The sequence below is a fragment of the Drosophila virilis genome, chromosome 2 (genome assembly GCF_030788295.1).
Source record: "Drosophila virilis strain 15010-1051.87 chromosome 2, Dvir_AGI_RSII-ME, whole genome shotgun sequence".
NCBI lineage: Eukaryota > Metazoa > Arthropoda > Insecta > Diptera > Drosophilidae > Drosophila > Drosophila virilis.
The window spans coordinates 7,613,185-7,627,252 of NC_091544.1; the positions used below are offsets into that span (position 1 = coordinate 7,613,185).

Genomic DNA, 14,068 nt, shown 5'->3' on the forward strand with positions numbered 1-14,068 from the left:
GCAAAAAGAACAGAAAAGAAAATCTTAAATGTATGTCATACTATTGTTATGTGTTTATAATTGAAATGTATCCATCTTTCATGATGCGGAAGTTGGGTATGTGTTAAATTGGTTGACTCTAGATCTACACACCCTCGAGATTTCTTTAAGCAACAACATTTGGATTAAGAATTTTATCTATTGCTTGGACACGATTAATGTCACGTACAAAGAATAAGTAAACTCTATTGGGCCAAAAATACTTCCTTCTGCCTGTTACACACTTTTGCACATAACCATTTTTACGCCTTTTCACCCATTTCAGAACAGAAATTCTTCTTTATGCTTATATTTGTTTTAAGCTCTGACAAAGTTAATAAGCTGGCCAGCTGTTGCGATTTGTAAAATACTGTTAGCACAAAACATTGTTTTAAGCGCTTACATTTGAATAGGATTTAACGTTGTAAACGAAATACTAATTTGAGTTTAAAGTAATTATGTTTATTATTAGCAAATTAGGATATCAGAAAGAATGACTCGAATCAAATAGCTATTCTCATTGATAGCTGCAAAAATATGTCTTTACAAAAAGAGTTTTGTGTTAGATTTTTATATATATATTTAATCTTTCTTCTTTTCTGTTGATTTTGGTTAATAACATAAGGGGATGCATAAATATTAATCAAAAATCAGCATATTTTTTTGTTCAGTCAAACTGGCAGACAATAATCTCTTTAAGGGTAGCTGCAGTTGAATCTACACACTATTAAGAAAAATTTAGTTCAATGTTTTCTCAGGTGTTATTGCAATTTCATACCTGAAATTCATACCGAATTTTCAACTGTGGCATTTTAGTTCTGAGCTTGTGGTTATTGCACGCAAATTCTTGCCACTGAAAACAACATGGCCTGCAACTTGAATAGTCCTGATTGTTTGTGCATGAGCATGAATATGCAAAGGAAGTTAAATTTCCGTTTGGGTCACGCCCACAGCTGCAACAGTCGTTTTAATTGTATAACGAAAAATAAATGGTAAGGAATTTTTACCATTGCTGGTTGCTGAATGTAGGGTGATTTGATGGTCAACTTTGACTGACTAAAGATCAAAAGTATATTACGAGACGTGCCCATTAGATCCAAGAATTGTGCGTGTTTTTTATTCAACTATTTTGGCACCGAAATTACATTTGCATTTGCGCCTCAAGCGAATGGCCTTGAATACATTGTTGGCCAATCACGAGGCATAAAACTAACGCCGTCAGCTCCTTGGCATTACTATAGAGACCAAAACCATTAAAGCCGCCCGCCAATTCTTTAGCCACTTTCGAGCTTTGCCACCAACATTTGCTCACTGTCTCACCCCCTTCACCCACTCCAACAACCGGCCATGTTTCTAATACGCTTTTGGCTAAAGTAACAGTTGCTAAAATGTTTTCTATTGTTTTCACGCTCAACAAAAGGCAGACAATTAGTTTTCTTAAGCGACAAATCAAGTAGAAATTAAGTGGAGACGGGTGAAGGCAGTGGCAAAGGCGCTTAACGCGTTGCCCCACTGACAGGGGTGGCCGTGTGGTTTAAGGCGTTTGGATAAGGGCGCGCGAATGATAACAAAACAAAAGTGGATTATTGGCTCTTGAGCGCATAAACAATGGCACGCGTTTGTGTATGTGTAAGCGCATGAGTATGCGATTGTGTGCGAGTGTGGGTGTGTTTGTTTGTCTATTATATACTTACATACTTACAATTTGACATTGTTTCTGCTGCTGCTGGTGCTGCTTTTGTTTGCAAAGCCGCTCAAAGCATTTGTTGCAAGAGTTGAGGTGCACAGTCGGTGGCACAAAGCAACAATGCAGCATCCCCGCAAAACGCAACATAAGTCCTTTGTGCGAAAGCCTCTTAGAGTGCAACTCTGATAAGAAGCTGCTGTATTGTCCGTGTATAACAGCTAAAAGTCCTTCGATAATGGGAAATTTGCAGCTTGTCATGCTATAAATCGCATAGTTCGAATTTAACTGGGACACAAACCATTTCGAAACGTGGCTGTGCGCAGGCCTGAGCGGTATTAGCAAACGAAGCTGGACAGGTCGACGAGTTGGCAACTCGTCTGTACGCAAGGACTCGGAGCGCAGGCAGCGCGACAGCGACGCCGGCAGAATAACGGTAAGCCACAGCGGACGATGTCTTTGGCTATTTGTGAGACCGACGAGCGCGCTTCGCATTCAGTGTGAATTGTGTCCTCGTGAAGAAAGGATATTCGTTACATTGTTGTTAAGTTGTTATTATAATTTTCAAACAAATCAGCAAACAAAGCAAAGCAAACCAAAGCCAAAAACAAAAAATATATATATAAAAAACACGCATCTACAAACGCAACAACTTGAAGACGGAAATTCATATACAAAGCACACAAAAACAAAAACAAATATAATAAAATTAAAATAGAAATCCAAAACGGACAAAGGCAGCAGTCAACGACGCGTAAAAAATAAACAGCAAAAGCGACTGCAAGATATAAATAATAAAAGAATAATACAAAAATATATCGAAAACATAAACAAAAATAAACTGACGAAATAAAGTTGGCAAAAGTAAATAATAATATTTAAAATATGCGTTAAGTATTTAATTTTACTTAAAAAGTGCAAATTATTTTCATGTTTTAATAATTGAATATGCATTAAATATTTAATTTTGCTCAAAAAGTGCATATTATTTTAAAGTTTCGTTTTTTTTTTGTTTAGTTAATAATTTGTAAACACTTTCTTTAGAATTCGGTTTTTTATGTGTCTTTCAGACATTTTAAAAGTGAAATTCTGTTGAACAAATTTCGTTGCATACTTTGTGGGGCACGTAAAGTGAAGTCTTATGCATGCCTAATAGTTTGTTCGTGCGTCTAGAAAAATGAATTTGTTGACTTAATATATAATATTGAATTAAATATAGAAATAGACATACATATATATATATATATATCACAATTTGCGGCCCTTTCAAGATATTTGATATTCTTAAATGCGATTTTCATAAAAATATTATTCTTAAGTTCTCACAAAACTGTGCATCGATTTTGGTTATATTTACATAGAGCACAACGACTTTTTGCCTGCATGTATTTGGCCGTTGCTTCTGGTGCTGGTGTTTTTTGGACATATTATGTACAACAACAACCACACACACTCACACACACACACATTCTGCCACTTCGGCTTATATGCCACATAAACCGACAACGAGCAGCCAATAAATGCTTTCAGCCAGCCAACGCCGACTGCCGCCGACACAGCGCGGACACATAAAAGGCCAGTGCATTTGTGTGTATGAATCATACACACACACACACACACACAGACACACACAGGCACACTTCACTTAGATGACAGCGAATGCTGTGTGTTGTATATTTATTTTTTTGTTTAGCAATTTTGGTACACTCGTTGCTTTTTACTGCGTCTGTGTGTGTGTTTCTTGGCTTTCAAAAATAAAAATATAAGTTTATATTTATACATAACATTTGTCCGTCTGCTCCGCTGTCGCACTGTCTGGAATTTTGTGTGCGTTGCGCTATAAAAACCGGAAGCGTTAGACTGACGTCAACGCCGACTGAGGCTATGGCAGCGCCTGATCCTGACACTTGCCAACACTTGGGGCGTGCGATTTTTGGAGTTTCAGAGTTTGTGCTTTCCGGTCTCTGGCTTCTGTTGTTTTGTCTCTGGGGCGTGCGTCTCTCGCATAAAAACCAGCGCTTGTATTCAGCTGCCTTTTATTATTATTGTTATCATTTTTTTTTTCTTCATCTTCTACTTCGCATTGCCTTACGCGCACTTTCGCTGTCTCTCGCATAATTTTTATTTTTTTGTTGGCTCATGCTCTGCTTTGAATGTGCTCAGAATACACAGAAGCACACCAGCAAATCGTAAAATATTAAATTTAATTTTTCAAATGATGTGTGAATGGCTTCGTCTTGATATACGATAATGCTTGTGCCCAAAATGTAATGTTTGTGCTCGGGGTACTTCAAAAAACGAAGCATAAAATGTGCTTACCAAAAAGATGTTTGTGGATTCCACAGAGCAGAAGTTGTGCAGATAATCAGTTCAGTTGAATAAATATTTCAACTATAAATGTTAAATTGTAGTTCACAATTAAAATGCATATGAAAAACAAAATTAGTAGGAAAAATAATAAACAATTATTTGTGTTATTTTATATTTGTTTTTATCAGTGATGAGAATATATAGTATTAAATGCTTCTCTTGAAATGTATGTTATATTTTTCATTAGTTTCATAATTTATTGTAGTTAGCGAATATATTTCAATCAGGCTATATATATTTTTAACAGGATTAAACAAACTTTGTGTTTTAGCGAGCAACTTTAACACGAAAACCACATGAACTTACTAAAAAAATTCTTATTGGTCTGTGATAAGTGAAGGTAAAGCTAAATTAAATTAAAAAAGTTTTTAAAAGCAAAACGGAAAATAAATGCGAGCACAAACCACAAAGAGAAACTTTTGAAATTAGTAAAATTGTAGAAATCATTTAACGCATCAGATGATTTACATATAACATTAAGGAAAACCAAAAAAATAAAACATAAAAAAAAAAACAGAACAAACAAGCAAACAAACTGCAAAAACAGCAATTAAAAGTGCGGTTTCACACAAACAAAAAATACAACAAATATAAATACAAATAAAAAAGAGGCTCCGAAATATATTTAGCAAAATTATAACACGATTTGATGATACACATCAACTAAGAGGCGGCACTTCATTAAACATCAAAGCGAATTGCGTCTAACCGCAAAACGTGCAACAGCAACACCACAGCAGCAACAGCAACAGCAACAGCAGCACATTAAAGTGCCATTGAAAAAATGTTGGCAATGCCCACGCTAATGATGCCTGCAACAGCACAGATGACTCTCAGCAGTCAGCCGTTGTCGGTGGGCGCCAAGCCCTATGAGACTAAGCTGCTGGCCATACACCAGACACACCTGCAGCAGCAGCAGCAACAGGCGCCAGCTCAGCAGCAGCAGCAGCAGCAGGCACAGCATCAGGTTAATGTCAAGCAGCAACAGCAGTCATCTCAGCAAATGTCCATTGTTACCACTCAGCAGCAGCATCATCCACAGTCCCAGTCGCCGCATCAGCAGCAGTCGCAGCAGCAAGCGGTCGCTGCAGCCGCTGCAGCTGCAGCAGCAGCAGCTCATCATCAGCAGCAGCAACAAGCTGCTGTCGCCGCGGCCGTTTGTGCCGCTCAGCAGCAGGCGGTGGCCGTTCAACAACAACAGCAGCAACAACAGCAGCAGCAGCAGCAATACCAAATCCACTCGCAACAGCAGTCGCCGCAGCAGGTGCTCAGCGTTTCGCCCAAGCAGGGTAAGCAAAAGATTTAAAGCAATTTTAGAAAAAAATATAATATATAAAAATAAAGTTCTACTATCAGCTTATTTTATGAATAGTTATTGGAATTGTAAATATAATTAGAAATTAATTGCTAAGTACATTAAGCACATCGACTTTATTGAGCTTTGGCCCATTTCGATTAGCTTACGAGCTATTCGAACACTTTGGGCACACTTATCGATTTGATTTTATTGCCGCTGCCTGCTCAGGAATTTCACGAGTTTTACGAGTCAGGCGCAGTTCAAGTAATGCTTTTTATGATGCGTCGTAAAAGTCGGCCAAGCCCATAATGGCTGTCTAATGTTATTTGGGGAGCCGCACGCGCCAGTCAATGTTGACTGTTTCACTTTCGCCCTCAACTAGACAAAACTAGCCAGGTATTTCTATGTAAGATGGCACAATTATAGTGCCTTTTGCTGTATGTTTACTTTTATTTATTTCTTTCGTTTTATTTTATTTGCTGTTGTTGTTGTGTTAAATCAAACAGAAATCAATTTGAAATTATTGACAATTTCCACTTTGGCATTGGTTCAACGATTTGATTTTGATTTTGTCATAGCCATTGCTAAACGAAAGGCAAACATACACTCTCACCCACACATATACACACACTGGGAAGCAAACAAAACTAACGTGATGTCAGGCAGTGTGAAAGGCAAAAGTAAATAGCAGAAGAAAGTCAGGCTGGGCTTGGGGGTGCGGCTGTTTGTTATTTTTTGTGCAACGCCCACAAAGTGAAAACTGCACTAAGCAAACAGCTGAACATAGCTCGCCACAGACACCCAGACAGAGCGGGAGACGAGCAAGAAGAAGAAGACAAGACGCTGCCAATTGTGCTCAGCTGAAGTGGCTTGGACAACGTGGCGCATACGTAACTTTTAAACGCACGTCTACACTTGACCAACTGAAAGGCTAGACGCGAGAGCACGGGATAAAGAGAATGCAGCGAGAATTGAAAATCGAAACGAATTGAATCGAGTCGAATCGAATCGAAGTTTCGACTTCTTTGCAAAAAGTTTGCTGCTGTTGCGTTGCGGCAAATTTGTTTTGAAATTTGCAACGCTCGTCGCTCGGTGCTCGATGCTCGTCGCCTGTCGAGTGTCTGTTAAAATTTTCAATTGAATTCGTTGTAAGATGCAGAAACAAATTGCCAAAAAGAGGGCAGACGAAACAGCAGCAGCAGCAGCAGTTGTCGTCATGCTTGCCCTTCCAAAAAGCAAACAGACAAAGGCGCATTGCAAGCGACAACAGCAACAGCAGCAACAACAGCAACAGCATCAACAACAACGAGCAAGCGTTGAATTTGGCTTATAAAGTGGCCCGGTGTCTACCTCTCTCCACGTGCGCTCGCATTGTCCTTCTTTGTTAAACTCTAAGGACGTTGACTGATGCGTTCGCCCAAGCGTTGGCACAGCTGCCAAGTAGCCGCCATTGTTGCTGTTGCTGTTGCTGCTGCTGTTGCTGCTGCGGGTGCTGCTCCATCTCCTTTCCGTTTCGGTCGTCTCGTGGGCGTCTGAGCTTTAAACAGGTGATCGATTTTTCGCTCTTTCTCTTTGTCACTTTAAAACTTGCCAAATAGAATAAAATTTAATGCGCTCGCGGGTTGCATGCAACACCTAAATAATGTAATAAATTAATTGAATAAATAATCAAAATATATAATCAAAATAGTGTTTTGCAATGCAACAGACTGTGCATATATTTATAGATAATATTTAACTCCTATAATTTTAATGTAAATGCAAATGAATTTATGAATATCTAACCTTTTCTCCCTTGCTCTTGATTTATGCAATTTTAAATTAATATCAATAAAAATGTATATTATAACTTACATTGCACATTAAAAGGCTTTAAAGCGGATAAATTAAAGCACTCAACGTCAAATACCCTGCATGTGCATGACAACATATTTCTGCTCTCACTTAACCATATGATGTTTCAATATGCAGCATACTAGGTCCTGGCTAGGTCCTATTGACACACGCAGCACACCTGTACAACCATAATGATGATGACGATGACTATTATTGGCAGGCAGCGCATTTGCCATTGCATGTCGAGTGCATTTTGTCAACCTGTTTGCCGATGAGCAAAAGCTGGGCGCTGCCAAGTCGTTGGCCATTATTGTCATTATTGAAGTCGTTAAGTACGTTTGCTGCCATTATCCTGGCCTGCTCCTTTGCCCGGCATCTAACGAGTCTCTAACGCTCGCAGCTAAGCTTTAAATATGCCAGCATCAACTTGTGGCGCCTGGCGTCCATTTTCCACAGCATTTTTACACCATTTAGTTCTGGGCTCTTTGTTGTTATTGTTATTGTTGTTGTTGTTGCTGTTGTTGTTGTTGTTGTTGTTGCTGCTGTTGCTGGTAGTTCTGCTGCAAGTGGTCAATGGTTTTGAAAATTGAAAACCATATATCAATTGCTTAGACTAAGAGTTCGCTGGAGCAACTGGACGTAGTCTCTGTTCTTCGCTGCGCTCCTGGCTACTGTGTCACCCATTGTCGCTTTCAGTTGTTGTTGTTCTTGTTCTTTCTGTTGTCTGGCTGTCACTTTCTTGTTTTTTTTTTTTTTTTTTGTTTATATTCTTGTCCCTCTCTCATACTATTCTTGTGCTGTTGTTGCGCTTTTCTTATGGGCTTTCATTTATTTGCTATTAACCTGTCATTGTTCATTTTTATTATTGTGCGGTTTTTATGCCCGTCTGCCTGCTCAGCCCTGCCCTGCTCTGCTCTTTATGATTGTCTGCCTGCTGATGCTGCTCTCGTTGTTGTTATCCTTGTTGTTGCAGTTGTGTCTCGCGGCATTTTCCGGCACTTGGCAACTGTGCACATGCCTGTGTCCCTGTGGGTGTGTGTGTGTGTGTGTGTGTGTGTGAGAGTGTTTGTGTTTGGGACTCTTTGTGTGCGTGCAATAAATTGTTATTATCGCCACGCTGCAGCATGTCGTCGTCGTCGTCGTCGTCGTCGTGGTCGTCGCCATCGTCGCCTTCTTTGCCCTTTCTGAACGTCCACATCCTCTCATGCTTCAGCTGATTCTCATCTGGACGGGGCGACAGGCAATGCTAAGATTTATAACTTTTATTATTATTGGAGCTTACTCTCCGTTTAATATTTGCCGCATTTATCTGGGCACGTTCAGTTTACAGTTTGCTGTCAAGCTGCTGCTGTTGCTGCTCCTGCCCTGCTTGGTTTATGACTTGAAAATCAATCATACGCCATGTTGACGGTCGAGTAAGCCTTAGCTTGCTCACCTGACACTTGCCATCATATCTTGCCGGATCGGATCTGTCGCTTAGTTGACGTTAGTGTTAATTTTATAATAAGAACTGAGTGACATTCATTGATATCGACTATCACGAATCCCTTTGAAGCGCTGCCTGCTCGCTAACCGCTTTATAGATAAGGTAGTAGCGATACATATATAAGATGTATATAACGAAGTCAATGCACGAGAAGTCCTATAAGCGCCTGATTGCCAAACACAATGATCGGAGTTCTCTCGTTCACTTCATTTACTGGCTGTACGGAAAACATGACGATGACGGTAACCATGATGAGGCGGAGGAGACAGATTAGTATGCTCGTCGTTTCCAAGGGCCAAGTGACTGCCGTTCATTTTCTGCAGCCGACAGGGTGACATACACACACAAACACACACAACGGCCAACGCCTTGTTATTAAGTGAGGGGACAGCTCGAGCTACAGCTGCAGATACCCAGACAGAGGCAAAACTTTTTACAGACCTCCAGCTGGCCATAGTTGGTCCGCTGCTAGCTACCTCCGCTCGGGCTCGTTTCTTTTTGTTTTTTAAATGCCAGCAAACAACAAAAGCAGCATAAGGCAGTTTAGACAGCCGGGATGAGCATACAACTACGTAGCTAATACTTTAGCAGCCGGATTAGGTTCAATTGGAGCGGGCAGCCAGGCAGAGGACATGCAGCACAAAAAAAAGTCCAAAGTCCACTAAAGCACCGTGCAGTTGCAGGGAAAGGGACGTAGGTGGATAGGTGAAGAGTATGGCAAAAAAATGGAAAAGCAAAGCAGGACAACAATAAAAAGTGCTCTTGTACACAGCATTAAAGTTTAAACGTTGGTAAATTCCAACAGCTTCCGCTTAGTTGGACCGCATGGACATGGACAACGCACAGCAGAAACAATGAAGCCTGACAAGACTTTGTGGCGTATGTGTAGGCGTGTGTGTGTGTGTGTGTGTGTGTGTGAGTGAATGAATGGCAGGTGCGTAGTTGTGTAAAAATGTTAAAGGGATTACAAAAATCGATCAAGCTGCTGGCAAAATTACCATGTTCCGTCCCCCGGCAGCCTTTAAAGTGATTATTGAAGCTCGATCTTTAGCACTGCATCAGCTAGACAGGATCAGGTTTATAAAAAAGTTGAAAATTGCGAAATTAAACCCAATTTTTACTTTTAAGCGTTGCGGTCAACGTTAAAAAAGAAACACAGCAAACAGGCCATTTAATGACAGACTGCACACACAACACACACACGATACATATAGCCAGGCATACAGACGGGCAGTTGACATATTGCCTGGCTATCCTGCGGGCCCGTCATTTTTGCAATCGTCAATTCTGATCAATATTTTATATACAAATTTTTAATGTCAGCCGGGCCATATACATGCAAATTTATCTACGTTTATTTGTTTGTCTGCGTTGGGCGCATAAAAATCGATGCTGCTGGCCGCTTTTTAAAGTCGCGTTGCGCTCGAGGTCAACTTGGGGTCAGGCTGAGCAGCAGAAGCCGCCGCAAGAGCTGCAGCAGCCGTCGCCATCGTCGCCACCACTGAGAGATGCCTTGCAGCCATTTTGACATTTGGTCGCAGTGTGCCTTTGTCTTTGGCGTTGACATTGCAACAAACCGACTCCAGCAGCACCACCCGGTCCAGTGGTTATGCCAACTCCTGCTGGCCACATTTGCACAATGCAGCGCACATGACATTGTCATTGCTGGCTGACGCTTGGGTTTGCCCTTAGCCAGGGACATCGTCAGCGTAGCACTTTTTAAAATGACTAACGGCAGCTGCGGTCGCGGGACAGCGGCCAGCGGACGCCGCACACAAAAACCCACAAAGCCACATCCGTCTGTGTGCCCCAGCTTGCTGCTAGGGGCATGGCCTTTGTTTTGCAGCTGACGCTCGCTCGTTTGTTTGTCGCGTGACCAGCCAAACAAGCGGCCCCCACAGACCAATAGCCCAACAGGCCAACAGCCCTACAGATCCCGAGATCCACAGACCAAGGCAACCACTCAACCGCTGTGGCTTGCGCGTTCGCTGCCACGTTTGCCCGTTCGCTGATTTGTATATTCGGTGGCAGCATAATTTATTGATTGAGTGTTTGGCCAGTCACCCACTGCCAGCGCCAGCTCCACCGGCACCGCATCCTCCGCCTTTACTCGATGCCGGCTCAACCCCAATTTTCCATTGTCATTTTGAAAATTTCCCTGCGCTTTCTTCTCGTTTTTTTCTGAGTGCTGCATTTGGTTTGATTTTGTCAGCTACGCTTTGTTGCGCTTTTCGCCAGCTCTTGGCTGCTGTTAACTATATTTTTGCAAGTGAACCGCCCCCAGCAGCCCTTTCTTAGTCTGCCCGGCTCGGCAGCGCTAAAAATTTAAATTGGTTTGTTTTGTATTGCGGGTGCTTCTGTGGCTGCTGCTTCTGCTGTTCGTTTAGTTGCTCTGCCCTGTGCTCCTTGTGTTTCTAGCTGCGCTGCCATAAAATTGCAAATTGCAATTCGTCGCCATGACTCGTTGGCTGACACCGCCGCCGCACCACCCGAATCCACTGCCGCAAGATGCCGCTTGCCCCCCATTCGTACATCGCACGTTGCGCATCGTTGACAAAGTTACGAAACTGTGGTAAATTTTATTTGAATTTCCAATGCAGCTGACGCAACAGCAGCTTCCCTCTGCTGTCCCGCACCTTACCCCCTGTGCACCAGCCCAGTTGTGTTGTTACTGCTGTTGGCCCAGACCAGCAGCTCGTTGCGGTTAGGAAGCGTTGATGAATGAAGTGCAGTTAACACCCAAAAGCGTCGTTGCTTTGGGCTTTGCTTTTCATTTGTCTCTCCCCTACATTGCCAGCCGCTTGTGCGTACCAATTAATCATAGCCAGCAGCTGCGATGCCGAAATTATTGAACAGGCTCCCTAGAAAAATACATCCGAAGATGGCTAACCATCATACTGTCGGCCACAATGTTAAGCCAAGCGAACAGTTTTTAATCATATTGGGATCAGTGGTTGGCCTCAATGCCATGTCAAACTTGTTGAGGCTGACTCGAGAACCCGCATCACAGACAACAACGAGCCGATGGCCCACGGAACGAGACAAGCAAACAAGGCAGAATGTCGAACAGGCTGCGCGTCGGGCTGGGGGCGGGGGCGGGGCGGGAGGTGTTACAGTTTAATGATAACAATAAAACAGGGCGCAGAGTGTAAGGCATCAATGTCACGAGTAGGTCCCGTGTGTGCTTGTGAGTGTGTGCGTGTGTGTGGCAACCAGCAACTTTTTGCTTGTGGCAACCTGAAATATATGAGGGATGGTGTGTTTGCCGTTGTAGTCTTTGAAAAATTGCGACAGCAGCAGCAACGGCAGCCTTAAATCAAAAAATTATATTGTCATATAGGCAGCCAAACAAACACACACACACACACACACACACACAAACAGGAGCAACATGTTTGCCTTTGGAGTGTAGGGAATTAGGGGGAGGGGTGAGCATTCAGCTTCAAGTGATAAAGGCGATAGCAAAGAGAGCGCCCCAAAATGAGGCAACCAGCAGGCAGCAACCAGCAGCAGGCAGCGACCGTAGATGGTAAAAATTAATTTATAATAGGCATCCTTTATGAGATGACAAGGATGCTGAATAAGATAATGGCATCAACAAGCAACTGGCAGGATGAGCAGACAAATGGCGCGAGCACCAAAAAGGCGTAGACCCTGTCGTTGGCCGGGACCACGACGGGAGCGTGGGCCTCAGCTTGTTTGGGGGCGTTGGTCGCTTGCTTGGCAAATAATGAAATTACTTATCGCACGAGGCGAGACCAAAAGGCAGCAACAACAACTAAAACAACAACAAAATAAGATGATGCTTGTAAGCTGTTGCTAATAAATATTTAAAAATGTTTTAGGTGCTGCTCATTCAACGTGCAGAAAAACAACCGGCAGCGCGTTCCGTCTGTGTGTGCGCGTGTGTGTGTGTGTGTGTGAGTTGAAGTATGTGTGTGTCTGGAAAATGGGGAAATGTGATTTGTAGCCGTTCGCTAGCTCGTTGATTGCATGGCACCCTAGCGTGGAAATCAGAGATCTGTTCACACCGTCAAGCGGGAATAGGGTGCTCCTGCGGTGTGAGCATACAATTAATTTTGTAATAGGAGACGCCACGTTTTGAAAAATGACAAGTACACAGCACGTGAGAGGTGCCTAAAATAGACTAAGCTCTTCAATCAGTTTATGGAATCCGAAACTAATGTGGATTGCGGAACACAACTGCTTAACACAACTGACTAAATATAAACGGGACTAAATAAGGATAAGTCACATACTTAATATTGTGTAGTAGATTATTAAGTTGCCAATTTACACAATTTTAATTTAATATATCAGTAATTATTCTTTTAATTTGTTGATGGCCAAATATTCATATATCAAAATTAAATATATATGAGCTATTTTGTTTTAAGTTTGCGCAACTTTTAATCAATGACTGTATATTTTAATTGATATTATGTTGTACGTTGTCTCGCTCTGTGCGAGAGATTTGTATGCCTTTTAGATTTGCAACATATATATCTTAGTTCTTCTTAAAACCCAATTAAAAACATTGTCAATGCGTCACTCAGCCAAGTTATCGGCTTAATTTACAGTTTAATGTTTCACTTGCCTATCTGCAAATTGACTTTGCTCATCTGCCGCTGTAGAAAGAAAAATGTATAAAGTATATTTATAAACACACACATACACAAAGTCACCTACTTAAGCACACCACCTGCCCGAAGTGAGCCAGACAGGAGTCAGATAAAGGCGAGGGCAATAAAAATATTTTACGAGCAAATTATGTTTATTAGCGCGTCAAAATGTCAACATTATGTATGACAAAATACATATTAAAAGAAAATCTACAAGGGGGGAAAAGACAAGAAAATTGTGAAATATGAAGCGAGGCATTAAGTGAGGTTAAGCCAAACCAACACACGTCCAACCCCTCAACACAGACGGACAGGCAGGCAGGCAGGCAATTTTAAGGAAAGTCGACTTAAGCAAGGCCCCATTGAAGTTTTTGGACTTGCTGGTCTGAGTGCAAAATGGCAAAGTGCAGATGAAGGTAACTCGATAGAAGCAGCAATAGCAGCAGCTGCAACTGCAACTGCAACAGCAGCATTTGTAATGCGGTCATGTCTGTTGTCTGCCCTGTGGCTTGCAGCAAATATAATTCGATTTGCTAGCAAGCCACATGCACACGATTCGAATATGAAAATCATTGTGAAATGCTGGAAAATGTGCCTCAAGACCGGCAAAGCCAACGAACCAGGCTAACAAAACAACAAGCAAATTACAACAATACGGCTGAGGCAACATTGTTGCAGCACTGAAAGGGGGCCACGATGCATGCTAAACGTAATGCACAGTGACAAACGCGCCCCCAACCCTATAAGGTAGGCAG

At 42.0% G+C, this 14,068-nt stretch overlaps 1 protein-coding gene and 1 long non-coding RNA gene across 5 annotated transcripts in view; one reads left to right on the plus strand and one right to left on the minus strand.

Annotated features, from left to right (window-relative positions):
- The window catches only part of LOC26531212 (uncharacterized), a 252,619-nt gene that overhangs the window by 2,166 nt on the left and 236,385 nt on the right, over nt 1-14,068 (minus strand). Inside the window, exon 4 of the long non-coding RNA XR_001450104.3 lies at nt 1,713-2,214. This is a non-coding gene — a long non-coding RNA (uncharacterized lncRNA). The remainder of the gene's footprint in view (nt 1-1,712; nt 2,215-14,068) is intronic.
- Nucleotides 2,193-14,068, plus strand: part of trv (trivet) — a 42,536-nt gene continuing 30,660 nt past the window's right edge. For 3 of the 4 annotated variants that reach the window (XM_070207079.1, XM_070207080.1, XM_015171433.3), the window contains exons 1-2: nt 2,193-2,566; nt 4,344-5,361. In XM_070207079.1, the coding sequence (XP_070063180.1) occupies nt 4,857-5,361 (505 nt within the window). In that variant the 5' untranslated portion in view covers nt 2,193-2,566; nt 4,344-4,856. Of the gene's footprint in view, nt 2,567-4,319; nt 5,362-14,068 lie in introns of all 4 variants that reach the window. The other variant, XM_032439089.2, reaches the window with a different exon arrangement.